We start from the raw sequence: 22,058 nt of genomic DNA on the forward strand, positions 1-22,058 counted from the left end.
GCGAAGTTCCGGAGTATGACAGCAGTGTTACATACACTGGGTAAGATAACCGTCTCCGGTTTGCAGGCAAGGAGATTTAAAACCTTCTTGTTTTCGAGACCCAGGCGGAACTGTGTCGACGTTTTCGACGTTATCAAAATCGCAGGAACTGCGTCCAGGAGAGGCAGGTTTTGCTGCCGCCTGCCTGGGTGCCTTCCGTGCTGAGTTTGGTTCTGTTTTCCCGTAACGAGTGTTAGCCGGCAATCAACGCGGTTCTGTATTTCTGCGTGTCAGCAACTTAGCAGCAACATCGTGAGTGCAGTGTTGTGCGTGTGAACAGAAGACTGGAATTATCGCCGATGGGACCGTGTGTTCGGGTATCAGTGGTATAGCGAGGTGATATGACGTAAGCTGTCGGGCACTGATGCCGCTGGTCGGGCCGTGATCCGAGGGGGCGGGTGGTCGCCGGTTGACATTCCACTTTACATTACATTAAAGAGTTTAAGACAACCTATGGAATTAGGTGCAATTGATCAACGTGCGGATAGTCATGTTGAAACGCTGATCTGAACAGTAAGTTCCTATCGTAGAGTGACCAATGTTACTGTCGGTCTCCGAGAGCGATTGTGCTCTGGGGAAAGGACTGAACAGTACGAAATTATGACGGAAAGTACATATATCTACAGTGGAGTTTTAGCATTAAAAAAGAATAGTAGGTAAAATGGAGAAAATAAAGCTATCCTTTAGTTCCCTGTTTAAATATACAACGGTTTTTGCCCTCCAAGTGGCGCGGTCTAAGATTTCTTTCTTATCTACTGTGGCACCAGTCAATAAGTCATGGGAGTTCGTTTTAACTCCTTGAGGTGGAGCAATACCCTGGCTGGTTGAGTAATAGATAGTAACAGTAAGTAGCAAATATATTCGCAACTTTTAAAGGAGATGTAACATAGCTGGCATCGTTATCTGTACGCATACAAATGCTTTGGTTAGAATGACGAGTTGGCTTTTTTGCAAATCGCCAAAAGGTTTTTGGACGCGGGTTTAAGCTACACTTTACCTGGTCTAAATGTAGGCGCTTGTCCCCCGAATATATTTTTTTTTTCACTAAGACCCTGTATATACTGAACTCAGTGTGATATAAGGAAGAGCCCGTTTGTATGAAAAGTCGATGAAAGTGTCTTGTCTTTCGCCAGTACGTTTTCAACTCATCAAAAAAACACTCAGGGTATATTGAAGGTTTTGCAATGCGCTGGGGAACGAATAGATCAATTTCGTCCTTACCCATTAAAGAAAATGTTTTGGTCACCCGGTGGACATCAGATATAGTGAGCAGGCCGCTCCAGTCGCAGTTTTTTTTTTAACTATTTATATATATTCAGGCGATCGCCTTTACAGTAACAGTAAGTAGAGTAGGGATACGTTGCTGGCTTCTTCTGAGGAAGACAGAACTCAACTTTGAATGGAGGTTGAAAAACATCCATCTGCACTTAGGGGGCTAAACTGGGAGTTACAAAGTCAACCGGAACGCTGGACAGAACAAGTTCAAAGACATTTCCAGCGCAATTCTCAATTCTGTTGAGTTGATCCAAGCCACAAAAGTTCATAAAGTTGAATAAAAATCAAGCCTTATTTTTTGTTACGAGGCTGCTGCTATTAACATCTCCAACTGACCAATCTACACCCGGAAGATTAAGATCGCAATAGACTTTCTACATGCTGAAATCGATGTGTTTTTTAAGTATCTCGAGATGCTCAGCAAAGATAACCTGATCAAACAGGGGTGGGAAGTAGAAACGTTCAACTAGGTAGCCGAAGCCATCACTTCCTTTGATTTCTATCCATACACACTCAGAATATGTTTCAAGATCAAAACGACGGTGTGTTGAAAGAGATTCCTCAGCAGTAATTAGTACGGCTCCCCCGATACACGTTGTAGTTAGCTGTGAAGTAATTTGAGTCGGGTATACCATTACATAGCTATGTATCAGTGAGACAAATAACATCAAGCCTAGTTGTTATCAGGTTTGACATAAACTCATCTTCCTTACTTCGCAGGACCCTCACATTTTGACACTAAACACTGAGCTTTTTGTGCCATTTACATGGGCTGCTGTTTCTGCACCTTCAACACGTGTGCTGTCAAGTCTCCCAACAAACTAGTGGAAGATACATCCTTCCGGCCCTACATCAGGTCTGTTTAGCGATGAAAAAGCTTCTTTGTCGCAATCTAGGTGGAATGACGCGTATGACGGAAATCGAGTTACTATTTTAAATCAAACAGTCATTTTTTCCTCTAAGAAAGGCTCAACCAGGGATTCGATATCAGCCACAGACGTGCTTGGGAAATAGCCAGCAAAAGCGTGGACTTACGACACATTTATAAGAGCCGAATAACTAATGAGCACGCGCAATATTTCTATCGATAGCTGAGTACATTCTTGTCGCTGTGTGTTTGTTGACTTTTTTCTTAAGTCAGTGAAGTAGCAAGACACACAAAAATGGATGACCAAAGTGCGAGACATATGCAGGACCAGTCAGCCCACGTGCCACGAGTCGTAGGTTGCGTCAAAAAGATAGCCGAATCCGACCTGACGCCCGCCTGTCACCACGTCATAGGATTTAAGGAGTTGGTCGAATCCGACCGGGTGTCAGCCCATCAGGAAGTCACAAACTTCGTAAATTTACCCCAATCCGTTATGGCACCAGCTAATCAAGATGTCGCGTTCTTAAAGAAATGGATTCAGCAAATGACAGCATCACAATGACCTCAACACGCCTATAATGTTTGGCGGCGAATTGGAATCAGCACGGCACACTTGTACCACAAAATGAATGAAGCATTTTTTGAATGCGACCACGCTGAATATGCGTGGCAATGGAATCTTAAGCTTTCCGACACGTTCCACGATCGGTCAGCAGTTCCGTCCTTCATATGTTAAAGCCTTTCTCATTTTTTCTGACGCGATGTACGAAACGTCAGACGTTTTCTGTTCGGTGACAGATAGTGATAATTTAACAGAAAAATCTATATATTATTCAACGCCCACCACAACTGGACAGACTAGGGTACCCGATGTCATTCCGTTTAGAATGATGCCTTTTTTGTACACTTCGATCCCGAACGCCTGCGTTCGCAGGGAAACTACAAAGAAATCGCCGAACGCAAAATGCCACCTTAGCACAGTCAACGTCGAGAATGCTTACAGAGGACGTTTCTTCACGCCACTCCAGGAAAAAAAGAAAAAGCTTTCGGAGCAAAATGATTATAAGCGTACATGAAGGCGCCATAAAACAATCATTTCAAGGCAAAAAAAACAAAAAAAACGCTTTTTAGTTTACACGCTTCGTCAGTTTTTTTTTTTTGTTATATATCACTGGCGACCGTACATCCAAGTTATTTTAATCCGTCTGGATTGCTATGCAAGCATACTGCCATTCTGATCATCTCCCCACTCCGACCCCTTGTCTTCGCATCCCTGCATGACGACGAATATGCCAATACAGGTTTGACAGGTTGAGTTTTGGGTCTTCCTTTTCGATTCATTTAATTTACATTGAAGTAAACATATTTTAAATACGTACGGCTTTAGGCTGCTTTCCGTTCAAAAAGTACATGGTTTAGGAAACTCCCGATTTTCTTTTTCTGGATAGGATTTGTAAAATAAGCTCAATTCGCTGGCTCTTATATCAACGCTTATGTCGCCATATAAGCCACATGCATTGCCCGCTACGGCCTCGTGGTGGAGGCGCACTTCCCCAAAATACTGGAAGGTTTGCTCTATTGGAACGTGATTCTTTCAAAGTAGCTACATTAAGCGCCTCTTATCTCCAAAACCATGGCGAATCCCACGAAGTGTTTGGGGAATCATGTAGTATAACTATTTGAGTAGATGTCCAAATAATTTTAAGCCATGCAGCTTGTACGTTGAAGGTTCCTGGCAAAATCCCCCTCCCTCAACAAATTCGTATGTATTCTCTTTCGGAACGTGATTCTTGAAGTAGCCACATTCAGCGCTTCTTATCTGAACAACCAAGGGGTATCTCGCAGAGTTCTAGGGAAATCATGTAGTAGAACTCGTTAAGTGCATGATTAAATATTTTTATCTATAGACGCTTTGCAGCAGCTATGCATGGGCGCTGCCATAACCGTCCTTCAGTTTTTGTTCCCTCTTATTATCTTTATTTCACTTCATCATTACCATAGCAGGCCAGGCTTTTTCTCATGTTAGATTTTATTGTGCCCTTCGTCCCAGCATTGGCCTCTGTGGAGGCTCAGCAATGCTCTTTTGAGCGGCTCAGTATCTCAGCAAGACAAGATAAGGTCCGCCATGGCGGCTGTAATTAGCACGTGTGTAAAGCATCTATATACAGATTGCACGCTGCAGGTTCCTCGTGGAGACGCACTTCTCCGAAATACTCGAGGGTTCGCTCTTTTGGAACATGATTTTTTGGAAGTTGCCACCATTCAGCGCCTCGTATATAAATAACCAGGCGATCTTACAAAGTTTAACGGGAAAGCATACAGTAAAACTCGGTGTTTTACAATCCTTCAGAACATTTTAGGCGATATAGTTTGAAAGCTGCAGTTTTCTAGCGAAAACGCACTCCAACCCCCCCCCCCCCCCCCTCAAAAAAAAAAAAAGCTTTTTCCTTTTTTTTTTTTTTAATGCGATTTTTTAAAGTAGTCGCATGTAGCGCCTGTTATTTCTACAACCAGGGCTCATCTTGCAAAGTTCGCAGGGAAATGTTCAGTACAATACATTCAGTAGATATTATAACTGCTTTATGTATTCCTTTTGTTCGCGAAGAGTAAACGACCGAAATAACCTTACTAACACTGGGGACTTGTAGAAAACTGTTACCGAGTTCCGTGTAACGCAGGATCAGAGCCTTTAAAGCACGCTTTTAAGCGCGCGCCCGGGGGAACCGCGGAGCGAGCGCTTAAAAGCATCATTTAAGGGCTCCGGTATTGCGGTACGCGGAACACGGTAAAGGCTCTGCTACACTCCGACGTTGACCGCAGCGAACGCAACGTACACTCTTAAAATAGTTCCACATAGGTTCCGCATAAAAAACGTTCCACATATTCTTTCTGGAACGAGTAAAAATTTTATCTGGGTCGAGAAAAATATGCGGAACGCCAGTTTTTTTTTTTGCCTTATTTCTGTTTTTTTTTACGTGGAACACGCTGGTCTTATGCGGATCAGCCAGTTGTTCCGCTTACCATGTTCGTTTTTCGCGCCAACCTGTTCCACTGAAAACCATTGCAGTCTATATTTTGTCTTGTTCATGTTCCGCTTAGAATTCTTGTGCATTGCAGTGAAATGTGTCGAAAGGAAGTGTATCAGTATTATTGCCTTGATGCTGACTCAAGATATTGTACCAAGATATCTGACTATTTAGTGGATGCAGGTTATTAATACTAAGCTCTGGATGTTATGTGACAAAAGGTTAAGTGTACTTACAATCGTGTCAAATTACCGGAACAGGTTGAACAAATTTCTAATTGAATGAGAGGCGCGCCGGTCCTCGCCGTCCTTTGATAAGTTTGCAAAACATATTTGTTTATTTTTTCCTCTTAGAAGCACATACGGTGATGGTCGTTGCTTGATTGTTGAGATCTTTTTTAATTAAACTTTCGCTTCAAAGTGTTATAGCAAGTCCAAACTGATTATAAAATAAATACACGCCCTGCTGTGCTCAGTTCTTGTTACATATCTCTTGTCATCTGAGTCCGTTCTGCTTCCTTCACGTTTCTTTGCTCCTGACCATTGCATATATATATATATATATATATGTGTGTGTGTGTGTGTGTGTCTGTGTGTGTGTGTGTGTGTGTGTGTGCGCGTGTGTGGTCGGTAAGGCCGTCGACGGGTGGAGCTTTATGAAATAGTTCTGACAATTGCTATAGTGATTGGGGGTGCCGCGAACCGACCGAGGTTCGAGCTCGACCAGGTTCGACTTTTGCGAACTTTTAGTGGAAAATTCGACGAACCTTGTATTGAGGTTTGACTCATGTGCGCATGCGCCACAGTCTGGGCAGTTGGCTTCGGACTGGATGGTGGTGGCTAAGGAATGAATTAAGGGCAGCGCTGATTTGTTATTTCAGTTTATACAGTAAAAAAATTAAGTTATTAACTTCTTCGGTGATTAGAATTGGTTCTTTTTAATTGCAACAGGTTATAAAATTAAAAAAAGAAACATTTTGCATATTTTTTTTTCCAACCTAGAAATGCTTGTATCAAGGCCTGGCCACACTGTCCAGAAAGTCGAACCGGTCGTATCTGGTGAAAAGTTCGAAAGTTCGTCAAACCGGTCGATTCAGTCGAACCCCGGAAGTTCGACCTAAAAATCTGGTTCGACAAAAGTTCGCGACACACCTAATAGTGATAGCCTGGTGAGGCCCCCACAAAACTGCTCAAAACCAACTACTCATGTTGTAAGTGCTGTGTCGCCAGGTTATGTTATAAAAACTTTAACAATTACCCAGCTAAAAAGAATGATCTCAAACTGAAAAGCAAAAATCGTTTTTTTTTTTTCTATTGTCTGAATGGGATTGCGCTCCGGAACATCGAGTCTGATTGTCACTTTTACCGTTTGACTGATTTGCGCTAACGAACGCAGGCTGCTCAAAAGAAACAAGCGATTTCGTTGAAGGCACGACCAAGAGTATTTTGGTAGAAATCCGCATTTGTCCCTCAACATCATGGTACTCTAATAAGAGATATGTGTCCGATGTATTGTGAAGTCGCGAAGCGTCAAACGGCGGATCACTAAGTTTCACGCAGTACGAACTCCGACGCCTGGCGCATTCAGACAGCGGAAAGACGCGCGTCGTGGGGTAAATTTTTTGCTTATTTTTGTATTGAAAAAAGTCGCGCGCCGTGGAGGACGACGCAGGGAGACGACGCCTCGGAACCCAATTTTTCCCACGACGCGCGCGCTCGAGCCAATCAGCGAGCGTCCGGACGCTACTTGTCACCCTTTTCCGGTTAGGACATTTTTCGCTGTTTTTATTTTCGACCTACAATGAAGGCGAAAAGGCGGAGGCGTCGACCTGGTTACGGTGGCCCTTCTAGCCACCGTAACCTGGTCGAGGAATTTGTGCAGTCGCCAAACGTGGCTGGAAGCCGAAACCGAAACCAATCTTTGGATGAACGCTAGCGACCCGTCATGGCGCTGCTGGCGTCTCCCGTTTCTATTATCTTCATGGGTTTTGCTGTGTTGCTTAACAAAGTTGACTTCCTTGTGCGTACGCTCTACCCGAGTGGCAAAAACCATGGTGGTTTGATTTTATTCGCCGCTATTTTCACAGTGTGTAACTTGCTCCCGAAAGGCTGCCTATCGTTTCGGATTTTGCTTAGCTCACATGTGGCGCCCCCTGCCTTCCGCGCTTCGACGACTAGCAGCCAGGCCTGTAACAGCAGCGCGCGCGCGTGAAAATCGGTCCAATCGGTCTTTCACCCAGTGTTGCCAACCGTAGGGTAATTACCCTACTTGTAGGGTATTTTAGGCCTTTATGGTATATTGTAGGGCTGTAGGGCCGTCCGGCCATTTCCCCGCCAAAAGTAGGGTATTTTCAGACGTTGCTTCTTCAACGGCGAGCATAAACAAAAAAAAAAAAAATTTGCCGCGCCAGTTTTGCATAGTTTTACAACCCGTGTGCTGCCACACCGCAACATCATGCAAAACGAAAGAATCCAAGTTGCAAGACGTGCTAACTGAGAGCACCACACACCAAGTTGGAGTATGTAGGCTCCCTAAGTTGGAGAGTATTGGAGAGCTAGAGCAAGTGGGAGAGGTGGGAGGCGGTGGAGTTGCGCTTAGGAAGTTTGGAGCCAGAAGAGGTATCTTCCCAGTGGAAATGGTCCCGCCAGTTTTCTTCTGATGACTGGTTCATCCGGCGGTCCTTGTTACACCTGCGAAACACGTGGCACCGCAGGCGGAACCATCCCGAGCCCACCAGGACGGGTCCATATCGCTTGAGCGAATGATGTTTTAGCGAACAGCGACATTTGAGCGAATCGACGTTGTAGCGAATAACGCGGGCCGCGCTGCGCTTACGCCGTTTCGCGACGACAGTCTGCGGCGGCTCATTACAAAAACGTGAACCCATTTGGCCCACCCGAAAACGCCGCTTCGCGGCGTCCGACTATTGTATCATTCGGTGAAACGTGGGCGTTCGCTAATGCGTCATTTGATCAAGTGAGCGCATCCCGGGGACTGGAGGCGTTCACTTGAGCGAACGACTTTTTAGCGAACGAAGCCGAAACAATGACGTTTCATCGAACGACATTTTAGCGAATTCGGAGGAGCCGACGGTTTCCTATCCTCCCATGGTGTTAAAGCCTGGTTTGTCGAAATAGTACCTTAGTTTGACGAATCCCTAGCCGGTACACCCAAAGAAGCTAATATACCGTTCGGATTAGCTTCCTTTTGTAGTGAGCCGCCTTGTCTGGCGCCGCGAGTGCTGGTTCCGCGTAGCCCATTTTTTTGATTTCACGACGAATCTACTAAACATGTTGGTTGGGGATGTCTGTGCGCTCGCTACATCACTGTTGTGCTGATGCTACACAGCGCACATGCAAGATGCAAGCCTGGTGTTCTAGAATAACGCAGGTATGCGCGTGAATGCGTGCCCTGTCGCTTTGTACTGTATTAATATTACCCTGTATCATCATAATCCATGCAACAGTATTATTTAAACAAAGATTTGCCTCGTAGGGTAAAACGTAGGGTAATAAGAAACATTCGTAGGGTAATGTAGGGTTTTCTGGACGCTGTCGTGGGGTATTTTCGAAAAATAGGTTGGCAACACTGCTTTCACCACGGTTTACGGTTTGCCTGAAACAAAGAAACGTCAGCGTGGGGAAGCCCGAGGAGCGGCTTCCAAATCAAGAGTGGCGTTCTTCACTTCGATGAATTACAAGGTGAGCGGTTACCAAGCTTTTCTGTATTTATAATGCGCAAGAAGCTCTGGCTCCAGACCAAGCTTTCTGTCTTTGGTCACTTCGGTACCTCGTGAATTTGGGGTGAGTATGCGGAGGCAAAGCATGAGCGGTGGCTATCTAGCGCGTGTACTGGAAGCGGAGCCGGAGCTTCTGGCGCAGAGTTAACCATTGCGAGAGTTCATGCACTCCAAGAGCCTCGCGTTTATGGCCTTCGCCGCGGAGTGTGCACGTGGTTCAAATTTGGCTGCGGAGTGTGCACGTGGTTCAAATTCGTTCAAGTTCGATCCCACACCAGGGGCGGCCGTACGTGCATTTTTGTTTGTAGTGTGCGGCGTGCTCGCCACTTAGTTCTATTTTTTTTCTTTGTATATCATGCTCTCTGCCGATTTTTTGTTTTCGATGCCCGTCTTCGTGCTCATGTGCGACGCCTCGCCAGTGTTTTGACTTGTTAAGCTTTTCTTTGTACATACTCATCTTTGTGCATATTTTAATTCTCGCGTAATGACGCCACATCGGTTTGAGCCTGTACTTAAAACAGTGAACACGAACGGTGGAGTAGTACGTGGTTTTTCGGAGCAATCTGAACGTCGGACGGTGAAGGCCTCGGTAACTGTCCGCGTGTCTACCTTTAATAGCGAGATTGCGCGTTCCCACTGTATTGATGGAGCCAGGGGTCGTACCCGGAAAATTTATTTGACAGAGATTGGGGAGTATATCTTGACAGGGCATTTGCATTTTATCTAAATATGAGATAAAATTATCAACCAATATCTGAAAAAATTTCAAATATCGGTATGTATGGGGAAATGTTTCACCTTCATTACTGCAGCACCTTTAGTTCGTCCAGCCAACCAGGTTTAAGGAGGACGACATATGGTTTTTTGCAAGTCCTTTTTGGCATCTGAGCCTTTTGTGAAAACTTGTGCTCGCACCTGGAGGCAGCTAACGAAGGCCACCAACCTTTAGTCACGTAGCGGGGAGCTCTATAGTTCTTTCAGGCAATATAAGCTTCCGTGGTCTCATTGAAGTCTGGTCGCAAAATGAAATGATTAAGTCAAAACAACTTAAGGGAAATAAGTCAAGAGTTTCGGGATGTGACTAAATGACATCACTAAAGGTTGTCACTGAAGGAACTATATACAGGGGAGCCATGAGAGTGAAATCACGCTTGCTAACGAAAGCATGGCACAAACGGTTACTGTCAATCACTGCAATTAGTCGTTGTGCCTCATCATTCAACAGGTAGATGACCAAACATTCCTTACAGGTGTCGCATCTCTGCAAGTCACCATGGCATGTTCAACCGTCTCCGAGGATATCTCGGGCGTACTGAGAGGTCGCTGCAAAGATTGCGAGTGCAGCGGCTTCACGCGGACTGTGGAGCTCATCAGTCATGAAAGGGTGCCTCTTGGGTGGTGCATTTTGTGTGGGCATTCCCCTGTGTCACATGGGGTCCTCACAGGTTAGTATTCATTTGTCATCCAGCAGTGCTTTATTTCTACTTTATTTGTGCTTTGTGTTAGGAAGCAGGATGATCACGGTTGTTAGATGAAAAAGCGCCAGACAACGCAGACAAAGGCAAGAGTTGGAGAGGACGATGCGCTGCTTTCAGCTGATTTTTATTCCGGAAAATGAACATATATACACTCCCAGGCAAACCTTTCTTTCATAACCAAACTTTTTGCAAGATAAATTTCATTTCCTTGTATCCATTTCCTTCTCACGATAATTTATCTCGCGAGAAGTTTGTTTATGAGCGAAAGGTTTGCTTGCAAGTGTCTACATGTTCGTTTTTCTGAATAAAAATTCAGTTGAAAGTAGCGCATCGTCCTGTCCAATTCTTGCATTTTTCTTTGTTGTCTAGCACTTTTTAATCTAATGACGTACCAACTTGACCAACTGCAGGTTCTCTTAGGATCACGGTTGCCCTTCTAAATTTGCTTTCCAAAACACTCAAGTGTCTAAGCTCATCACATATACATCATTTCTTAACGTTTTTGGCGTTATTGCTCCTCAGCCATCTGTGGGACAGCTGTTTGATGTGTAGTTTGAGGATGCCTCACATCCCGACGCAGACGTTGGACAAACATCCTAGGAACGGAGTGACAAAAAAAACGAAAGCTAATTCGCATACATTTTGTAACAATGTATGAACAGTGTGGGAAGCACTGGACACAGTTGCTGGCTTTAAAACGTATACAATGCAGATAAACATGATGCCATGTTGTATGAGCACACTCAAGTAAACATTTTAAATTGAGGCAGAATGGAGTAGTGCAGCAATTATTCTCTATTTTTTCTATATTGCTTCCTTCAACTTTACAAGCCTAAACATTAATGTTAAAAAGAGAGTTCGGTAAGCCTCAGAGCAGCAGCTGACATTAGGCCAAAAGACTTGGCTTGAGGGTCCCAAAAAGCCAAGCCTTGGTGAAAGTGTGGGCACTACTCTGAGACAACTACCTTAAGAACTTTATAACATTCTTCGTCTTAGCTTTGATCCTCTTTATGTTTTGTTTGCTCTTGTTTAGCAATGAAGTGTTTCAAAAGGTCAAGCATCACCTGGCTGTTTATGTATTCCTTGCAGAGCACTGGACACACCAGTTGGAAAGGACCACAACAGTGCACGAATCTGCATCAGTCGCACCCTTGTTTGGTTCAGTATGTGAAATACCGACTGAGCCTGTACAAGTCGTAGCAGTTCCTCCCTTGGAGCAAATGGTAGAAGATGCCACAACATCTTGTGCAACGATGTGCCAGGAGACACCAGATATTCCAGTTCCACCTTTACCCGCTTCAGCCCACTCATCAGATCAAGCCAGGCTACAGGTACCACATGTGTGCAATTGCTGTGACTTTGTTACGACTTATTTCAACCATTTTGTGGAGCACATGAGGGAGGTTCACCCTGGGGTTAAACGGTACAGATGTACAACCTGTAAGGCAACTTTTACAGCTCTGTACCGTTACAAAGAGCACTATAATAAGTGTCACAAACCTGTCTCGAGTGTCCTTGAGCCTCATGCTCCTACAAATGAGAACTGTGAAGCAGACGGTGGATATTACAGCACTCAGCTATCCAGATCGTCTGTAATGACCGATAAAGCAAGACTTTCCGACTTGTGCAGAATGCTAGAAGGGAAGCACAGGAGTGCAAAAAATGTTGTTAATGCTGTTGTGGAGGGAGTGTTTGAAATGTTTAGTGCAAGAGGTCTTGATCTAGATACTTCACAACTGAGCACTGACAGGGACAGAAAACGCCTCTATGAGCAGAGTGGTATATATGTCAGACCCTGCCAGAAAATCCTTCCAAATGGATCTAAGGCATACTACATACAGCTGAGGCCACTGCTGCAAAACCTTCTTAGGCACCCTGAGGTAGCAAGCTATCTTCTGCAACCTTTCTCTTACTCGGATGATGGTTTTCTAAGAGATTTTAGTGATGGCATAAGATTTAGAAGCCATACAGTATTGAAGGAAAAGGAGAATGCTCTAGGTGTACTACTGTATTGTGACGACGTGGAAGTGGCTAATCCTTTGGGAATGAAAAGGGGCAGATGTGGAAAACTAACACTTTTTTACATCATGTTTGCCAACATTCCTGTTTCAAAGCGGTCGAAACTCAATTTAATCTTTCTTCTTGCAGTGGCGCATTCAAATGATCTAAAAGCCGTAGAAGCAAAAACAGAACTACTTCAGGATTTCATTTCAACCATGAATGAGCTGTCATCTGAAGGAGTAGTGGTTCAAGTAGAGCAAGGGGAAATCAGGGTATATGGATGCTTGCTTGCATTTCTGGGTGACAGTCTTGCATGTCACAACATTGCTGGCTTTAAGGAGTCTTTCTCACCAAATGTTCGCCATGCATGTCGCCGCTGCAATGCTCTCACATGCAATTTTCCTCACATTTTCTTACATGCTGAATGTCCCCTGAGAACTGACACTGAGATCGAAAGACACGTCCAGAATTTGTTGACGACAGAAAATGTATCTGACCGCAAGGAGATCTCAGCTTCTTGTGGTATCAAGGGGCCCTCTGTTTTGGCTCGCATCACACGCTTTTCATTGACTGAGGACCTGCTCTTCGACCCTATGCATGTCCTGCTGGAAGGTGTTGTTCCAAAAGAAATTTCTTTGTTTTTGCATCACCAAATCCATGACCTTCGCAGTTTCAGTAGAAGGCAGCTGAACGATTGTTTGAGCAACTTTCAGTTCAACTCATTAGTCAGTTCCAGCGATTATCCACGTTTATTTGATGCTACACTGAATTTGGTGTCATCTGCAAGTGCGACTGCAGTTTTAATGCTGCACCTGCCATTGATGTTAGACTCCATTGTGTCTGTCAAGCAGTTAGGGTCGACATTCAAATGCTTGATCATGATTTTTAATATCACTCAGCTGATACTTTCGCCAGTACTCAGTGTTGAGGCATTGGGTGACCTTGAGGCAACTATCATTGAGCACCAGAAGCTCTATTTGAGTTGCTACGGGGAAAGAGCCTTTGTGGCAAAGTTGCATATGCTGCTGCACATCGTCGAGCAAATAAAGCAGCATGGGCCTGGGCACCATCACTGGACCATGCGATGTGAGGGCAAAAATGCACTCCCCAAGTCAAAGAAACTTTTCAACTTTAAGAATGTCCCATTCTCAGTGAGTGAGCTTTTTCAAATAAGTTTGTCTTATTCCATGTGGCATGGTAACGGTGATGCTAAACATGGTTTTCTCGACGCTGGCAGTGACTGCACTAGTGGTGTACCCTACTCCTTGACTGATGCATTTGTGCAAGCAGGTTTGCCACCTTCTGCAATTGGTTCCATCGGTTCCTCGTTGGAATCTGTAGTGTCTGACAATGTGGTGGTCACATTGAATGATGTGATGATGACTCGAGCTGTTTCTGGTGGCACTGGGTTTCTAAGGATCACCACTATTGTTTCCTATTTGGACAAGACTTTCTTCCTCTGCAATGTTATGGTGTTGCGGCGCTATGACCCGGAACTGAACTGCTTTATTTTGCGGGGAACAAGTCATGAGACAGTTGTTACAAAAATGCTTTTTTGCTTCCTTGGCCCTTGTATGTCTACCCATATGAGAGTGACCTGCACTGCTTGACCCGATTTTACACACAGCTACCCTAAAGAGTGATACGGTGGTTTGATGCCTGTTGAAAAGCTCTGCTAGTTGTAATTGATCTTTGAGCTGAGATATTTGTATATCGGAGTAAAATGGACCTATATACAAAGAAAGCATTGTTTTTATTTTTAGCAGCCAAATCTTGAATGAGCTGCCTCGCCCATCCTCTCTCTCGCTCTCTTTACTACCGCTTGCGCTTCCTTCGCTGCTCCGACTTCAGACTCCACGCATAGCTCTCCTTGTGCATTTCGCACTTCCTTCGCTCTTTCACAATGGCACGACGCCATGGGGCCCCGGAGTGAGCTAGAGTCACTCTAGAGTGACCACCTCTCAAACATTTCTTGGGGGAAACCGTGATGCAGTGTAACCCACTTATAACGATGAGAAAAGCCGAAATTTAAATCGTGATAACCGATTATCGTTGTATCTGGACTAGAAACTGATCATTTCCAGTCTAGAAATTCTAGAAACTGATTATTATAAGTGGTACAATGTTATATGCGGTATCGCTGTAAGCGGGTTGCACTGTATAACTTACCTGCATTACTTCAAGAAGGTGTTTCTGGGCACAGACTTTTATTTTTATTTTCTTTGTGGAAGCACATGTCTGTCCTCACTAGTACATAAATCATTATTTTATGGCCCAGCTGCACAGACCTACAGAACTATAAATTGTAATATATTTTACTCTTAGGCTGGACGACAAAAAAGCAGTAAAGGACGCTGCAAGCAGTGGGACAACCTAAGCCTCCCGACGTTCTCGGAGTACCTTGATTCATTTCTTTGTGGACATGGAATGTTGAGTAAGACCCGAAAGCACATGAAAGCACAACTGAGAGATGAAGTCATTGCTTTCTTGGAGTAAGTAAACATTAATTAATTACTGTAGTGAAATAAGCTGTTGATAGTCGTAGCAAATTATAATTGTCTTGCACAACAAAACATTTTCAGTGAGAACCAGTTGATTGAGAGCTCCAACTGTGCAATAAGAAGATGGGAGTACCATGGCCTTGGTGAAGCATTAGCTCGGTCGTTTCCTAAAGTGGTGTGGGAGACGACAAAGCACGGTCAAGTAAAGAAACTTGATTTTGAGTTCGGTTGGGTGAGTAGGGTCTAAACAGTCCATTTTGTTTGAATCGCAAACTACTTTAAAACATCATAGTACCACTGTATAAATCCTTTGTAATATCATTTCAAGGATTATTTTTTCTTGATGTGAAGTCAAAGGTTGAAACGCAAAAGTCAACCTGAGGGGCAGCTTCCCCTCAATACATTGATGTATTGTAGCTTAACAATATTTGAAATACAAAATATTTAAATAAAAGCATCCAAATAGTACCAGTCACCGTGCTGTTGTAAAACTGCAAGGCAATGTATGCGTTCTTGAAGTAACATGGCTATTTGGGCCAGGTGGTTCATAGCTCGAGAAAAAGTGCCAAAAGAGTACAAGGACCAAGACAAGAGGAAGAAGACACGGCTCCCTCACTCCGTTTTATGTTCGACTTTAAAGGAATGCCGGGGTCTTTTTTAGTACCTGTTACCGTGCAAACACACTCCAGGTGTCGAAAAGAAAGAAAACGTTTTCTGGAATTGTGGTCTCCTCTAACCTGAAATCGGTTCACGAGCCTAGCTTGTCTCCAGCGGGCAAAGTGAAATGGCCCCGAAAAGTGGGACTCATCATAAACGATACTGGTACAGCCTCTTAAAGGGCCACTGCACTCCCAAGGAGCATCTTGTTCTAATCTACATGGATTTAACAAGTGCCTCAAAAATTATTCCTGCCCCCTGCCCCCCCCCCCCCCCCCCAAAAAAAAAAAGAAATTAGTACAATATTTACGCCATGCGGGGCACTTTATCCAAGTTTGACGTTTTCACCCAGTTCCGCTTCCTTTTTCCAGATTGACTTTATTTTGAGGACCGAGCCAAAGAAATATAGTCAACTTTAAGAAAGCATGCGAAAACAAACTTAAAATGTGCCTGATGGCATAAATATTGAGGTAAAAAATTATTTTTGGGGTGGAATGGTTTTTGAAACACACTTGTTTGAACCATGTAGTTTAGAAACTTTTCTTGAAAGTGCACTGCTCTGGCCCGGGACTAAATAACAATGTGGAAACAAAACTGTTGTCCTGCATTCACGCAGGGTTATCTGACATTAATCTTGTCTTTGGTTTGTTCTTTGCATTGCTTTGTTTACCTAATAAAATATGTTCTGCTTCATCCCTAAACTTAGAAAATCGTTGGAAGTGCTCAAAGTTGCCAAGTAATCATATTGGGTACGAATCAAATATGTCATTCACAAAATCGTTGATTTATGCTATATGCATTCTTGCAGAGATCATTCATGCGATCCGTGAGTTCAACAAGAAAAACCAGAAAACTGCGGTCCAAAAGACTGGTTGTGTCAACAACCGTGCTCTCTACCGACGCCTGTGATGGCATCCTTCGATGCAATGAAGCACAAGAAGAATTGAAGGTAAGGATGCCTCTATTTCAAATGTTTTCTGCAAAATAGGTTGTGCAGCATGTCCAACCTGTTTTGGCGACCTGTCCTCAATTTTTTTTTCTAATTAATGCGAAAGCATTAAATGCCCCATTTTACAAAATTCCGTCGTAGTTGTGACGGAGTGATGGTACCAAAAATGCTGACGGCGCACGTAGAGCAAAAACACGTCACAAATGTTTGGAATGACATCAGATTTCTTGGAGAAGGTCCCGTAAACAAAGCAAATTAAGTACTTTAAAAATAAATGTTGGACGCGGTGGGAATCGAACCCGGGCCCCCGGGTTGCCAAGCGAGAATGGTTCCCCAGTGCCATGACGGCGCAATGATTCTGGAGGATTAAAGGTGTGCCTAGTGCGTGTGTCATTGCACACGTCTTGTCGCCGCCATGTGACTGACTGGAGGCTTTAGAGATTTACCACTAGACATGGACAAATTAATTGCGTGATAAAAACCATATAATGCTTTTGCATTTAACACAAGTAAGCAGTCTTAAGTGTATGTACGTATGTGTATTTCCGCGGTGCAATCTCTTTGGAACGAGAGCCTAACTTAGACACGCAAAAACAGGAGAAAAAAAGTGGTGGCACATGCTCGTTTCAAACATCAGAAACTACCATTGGCCCTAATTGACCAATGGTGGGTGAAAGGGAAAAAAATTATATGACTACATGCAAAAACGCGCCATCTGGTTTCACCACGTAACAAAGACTAAAAAAGGAAGTCCAAGGGCAATTTGCTCAAGTGGGGCACTGTCTTCTTGGCCTTGCACACTTTTGTCACTGACTCACTTTTCCCCCACGCCTCCAGTCTTTACTTTGAACATGCCACGTGGTCGTGTTCATTGATGAAATTTCGATTTTTTTTTTTTTTTTTTAGAAATGGTATGCATTTTTTTTGTAGCAATTCATGTGATAAATACTAGTCATTGCAGCTATCATCCGTCTTGTGCATGTTACATTTGCCAAGAGTGTTAGCAGCATAAATTACTGTATGCTGTGCATGAATGCTGTGTTGTAGCCGGGTGCACTGTAATTAATTTCTATATGGTTTATATTTTTGCCTAGGCGATTGAGGACACAGTCACTGATCCTGCAAGTCTGGACATTACGAGAATGAAGGCCCTCTTGAAAGCTACGCTTGAAGCTCGTAAAGCAAGCCCAAGTGATGAACTACCGGTCTACTTCTTAAGCCCTGATGTGGTAAAATTGGTTCTGAACAAATTCATCCAGCTTATATTCTGTGGATTTCATATCAATTAGTAGTAAAGCTCAGCCTATGTTTATTTATGTCCCTAACATCAATAATGTACAAAGTAGATGGCCCTCTAGACATTATTTTTAAATCAATTTTGGGTGTTAATTCCTAACCAGGTAAGATCACTATTTATGGACACTGCACATTTCAGCTTTGTTCATTGCACACCTGATACACATAAAAATATGAGTCTCCTATCAAAAAAAACGCTAATATTTCTCGTGTACGTAATATGGAGAGGTTTCCATTACATAAATTGAGCAATAAAAAGTCAACTTTTTAAATGCCTTCACAGTTCCCCATTGACCCAAGAGAGAAAGATTAACACAGATTATAAAAGTATTATAAAAACAGATCCCACTATATTTTGAATATGTTTTCTTGTAATTGCCGGCAAGAATTGTAGATTGGTAGATTGTCGGCACACAAAGACAGAATATGAAGTTCTGCCAGCATTCCCTAATATATTTATGGTGTTTCTCGTAGGGTTGTTATGTTAAGTAAAAGATTATGGATTACATGCGTAGCTGTAGCCTTGTATGCACATTTAAGAAGCCTTCTTAAATGAATGTTGTGTGAAGTTTTTAATATTGCAACAGACCCATCTTTTTTCCCGGGTTTAATTTTGGCGAATCGCCTGCAGTTCACGAGAAATAAGTCATATCAACAATTCAGGCAGAAAGAATGTGTCCACCTCGAAAGCTACACTGAGATCCTTCCATCTTGCTAAGGCAAAATATTGAGCTTGCAAAAAATAGGTGGCTTACAGTATCATGTTATGATGGTACTTTAGTAGAATCAACCTTTACAAATTTGTTGAGAGTCATGCATGTCCTTTTATATTTGTAGCTGGCACTTGAGGCAGAACTTCGATTCAAATTCTCACTTGAAGACGTGGAGGCCAAGCTGTGCGAAGTTCGACAAACACTGAACAGAGGAAGTTTCCTGGACATTGACTGCTACCTTCGGCCAAAAAGGGCAACATTTTCTCTCATCGCACTGGTAAGGACTTCTACTTTGCTGTCTTTGCCATAGACATTGTGTAGACAGGGTTATAACGGAAGTTCACCATGATGTCTGGGCGTCATATGGCGTGTGACCAGCTACTCCTTCAATTGGATTGATGCCATCACTTCTAGTGTGCAAACATTTCCATTCTCGAGTCGCTCCGACATCGAGGTTCCACCTAATATGCATTCTGCTTTAGTAGAAACAAAATTGTGGATTTTTAACAAGATCATAATTCCGAAGTTTTCATTTGAGTCATCTCGCAGGATCGGAATACCCAATTGAATCTTCAGCAGTTCAGAAAGTTAAAGAACGTGATTCTCAATGCATTGGATGATTATACAATTCATTGATTATCTCAGTTTCTGAAGTAGTGATTTATGAAAAGTAACACTGCTTGAAGACATTTTGTTAAAATTATAACGTATGGGGGATCTTTAGAAATCATAATTTAGATTTAAGAAATTAATTTTCTCCCAAAACAAACCTAATGACTCATACAAATGACCTAATTGCAATGTTATATTTTGCCCTATATTGTATTGTGAATAAGGTATTGCAAATCTGGCTGCGGATTTATAAATATCAATAAGAAATATATCCGCGTCTTTTTTGCGGTTTCTACGTCTCTTCAGGTTCGGGCAAGCCAGCGGGCATGGAGAGAGTAACTAAATATCAGTGCGTCATATTTTAACCTGACGATGCGGAAACCTCCTTCACCGATGGGGGCGACCCGCGGTACCGAAAGCGCGCAAAATGTGACGTCCTTGGTCCTGTGCTTACTACTGGTCAGAGCCGCTAAAAGCTTCTTTTTAGTCGAAATACAAAATATCAGTGGCGCGAACCGTTTCAATTATTTATAAAAGTAGTCTTTGTTCAGTATTTTAGATCAGAAAAGAAACAATTGCAGTTTATAAAGGACAGAAACAAGTAATGACCTGTCGACATACCCGTCACCAAGCGGTGGAAAAGGCGGCGCATACTAGAAAGGAGTAGCGGGATCAGGCGCCGACACAGAAAAGTCCCGGATGTCCGCGGCGCTGCGGTCATATGGACAGGAGGATCCGACCGGCTCCGAGCGTTCCGAAGGCCTTCGGCGAGAAGCTTTGTCTTGCGGTTTGGTCGTTTCGCAGTATGGCAGTGCGAAGTGGCTCGCATTCTGAAATTATCTTTACCCCGTGTTTGCTGTCGTTTGTGGCCAATGAAGTGTCATGTCGATTAGTGTTTAATAGGCTCTGGTCGCCCGCTGTATGCAGTGAACGACCAGAGCCGCTCTGGCTGCTCGCTGCGTGCAGCCTATCCAAAACATGCTTTAATGGTGCCCTCTCGCGCCGTCGACACGGAATGCGGCAGCTGTCAGTGCTCGATGAGCTCACTACTCCTCCTCTAGTTCACGGCCTCTCACGCAACCAAGGACGTCATGAGGGAGGTTATTTTTTACTTGTTTTTGTAATTTTAATTAGCCTATAGCTTTTAAAATAAAGTGAATTTGGAGAAAAGAAAATTTTATGAAGTTACTACGTTCAGTGCACTCAGGTTCGGTGCAAATTAACAACCAGTATAAAAGTCCTTGCAGGGCCCCTTTAATATGAATGAATTAGGTGCAGAAATAGTCCAGCCCTCATTTCCCTCATGTTAAAATTGTAACTGGTAAATTGTAGGACCTCTATTGAAGCAGATGTCCAACATCTGCTTCAATAGATGCTTTAATAATTAAGAAAAATTGCTTGTCAGCTTCTAAATATAATTTAGGTTCGTCAGTCTTTTGATACTGCTAGCATCCTGGCTATTCATGGTCGTGTATTACCTTGCAGTTTTTTTATTTATGGTGATCTGGTTAAATGATCACATTAGACTACATTATATTTCTCTAAACAAAGGAGGAGCCTGCTGTGGACACGCCTTTTCCGGGACCCTTTATCATCAGGATGCGAGACGGAGAACACAAGATCACCTTTGGGAAGTGCTGTGTTCACCTGACTCCCAGATCCTCTCTTGAATGTGCTTTGATCCTGTGCCTCGCTGCTTACTTTATTTTGAATCTTTCTTACCCTTATGCATTTGGACAAACTTTGGGTCTCCTGCAAACAGTGATAGTCAAGGGCGAGGTGTTTGAGTCATGTCTCATGTCATTTAAACTAAAGACTCTCTTAAAGGAGTTGAAAAATGCGCCCTCGAAATGTACCAGCACAGAAACTAACACAAACTAGATGAGTGTTAAGTTATGTTGAGGTTACTATACAAGCCTTATTTAAGGTACCTCCGAGATGCAAATGCATTTTTTTTTTATTTTAAGACACCTAGAAATAGGTCCTCTCCCTCTCAGATGCAATATTTTTTTTTATTTTAAGACACCTAGAAATAGGTTCTCTCCCTCTGAGATCCAATATGTTTTTTTATTTTAAGACACCTAGAAATAGGTTCTCTCCAGAGTCACATTTTCTTAATGAAAAATATAAATATCAAACCCATTTGAAAGTGGCAACCTGAGCAGTGTGACTTCACAAGTGCCCGAAAGATGTCGGGGTGGTCGGAAAGATGTCAGTCTTCTTTCTCAAGCAGTATTACAACACCGAGAAGCGAATGGAATGGAACTGAACTCCCCCTGCACTCAGAGGAGCAGACAGCAACAAACATAAATTAAAAAAGGCATACGTGTGGTCTCTGGGAGCTGCGCTCCTCCAAGTGCAGAAAGTCTCATTCCGCTCGCTTCTCGGCTCTCTAACACTGGTTGCGGAAGAAGACTGCCCTCTTTCCAACTACGTTGACATCTTTTGGATTTCTCATACAGTACACTCCTCAGGCAGACACTTTAAAATGGGCTTGATGTTTTTAGTTTTTATGAAAAAAAGATATGCGACTCTGGAGTAAACTAATTTTTTATGGTGTCTTGGAACCCTAGTCAGTCGCCTCACTTGAGAGAAAACCTTTTGGACGTGTCAAGCACTCCTTAAGTTGACCTTGGATGCATCATATTTTTTTTTAGAAGCTTTATCTGTGAGAGGAGCCTCTAATCCAGTTTTTGGAACAAGCTGCATTTATTTTTACACTTCTCGCAATACTCTAAAAATGCAAGGTCCATTTGCATTGTTTCCTTCAGACTAATTACATTGTTCTTCGCCGCCTAATTATCAACTTTTTAGTTCTGAGCATTTTATAGCTGAGGGACAAGTTAAATAAACAATTGGAACTGCGTTATCACGTGGTTTGTGCTCCACTTACTCATTTTGTTT

The 22,058-nt window shown here is 43.2% G+C and overlaps 1 protein-coding gene across 1 annotated transcript; it reads left to right on the forward strand.

Moving 5' to 3' along the window:
• The first annotated feature begins 8,828 nt into the window (after positions 1 to 8,828).
• LOC121835776 lies at positions 8,829 to 19,178 on the forward strand. The gene is made up of 9 exons (XM_042290268.1): positions 8,829 to 8,909; positions 10,198 to 10,392; positions 11,515 to 11,756; positions 14,752 to 14,918; positions 15,009 to 15,159; positions 16,393 to 16,533; positions 17,628 to 17,762; positions 18,667 to 18,819; positions 19,092 to 19,178. The coding sequence occupies exons 2-9, from the start codon at positions 10,221 to 10,223 to the stop codon at positions 19,176 to 19,178; spliced, it is 1,248 nt and encodes a 415-aa protein (XP_042146202.1). The 5' UTR covers positions 8,829 to 8,909; positions 10,198 to 10,220.
• The last annotated feature ends 2,880 nt before the right edge of the window (positions 19,179 to 22,058 follow it).

Source organism: Ixodes scapularis, unplaced genomic scaffold, assembly GCF_016920785.2.
Source record: "Ixodes scapularis isolate PalLabHiFi unplaced genomic scaffold, ASM1692078v2 PGA_scaffold1__304_contigs__length_218370807, whole genome shotgun sequence".
NCBI classification, from domain to species: Eukaryota; Metazoa; Arthropoda; class Arachnida; order Ixodida; family Ixodidae; genus Ixodes; species Ixodes scapularis.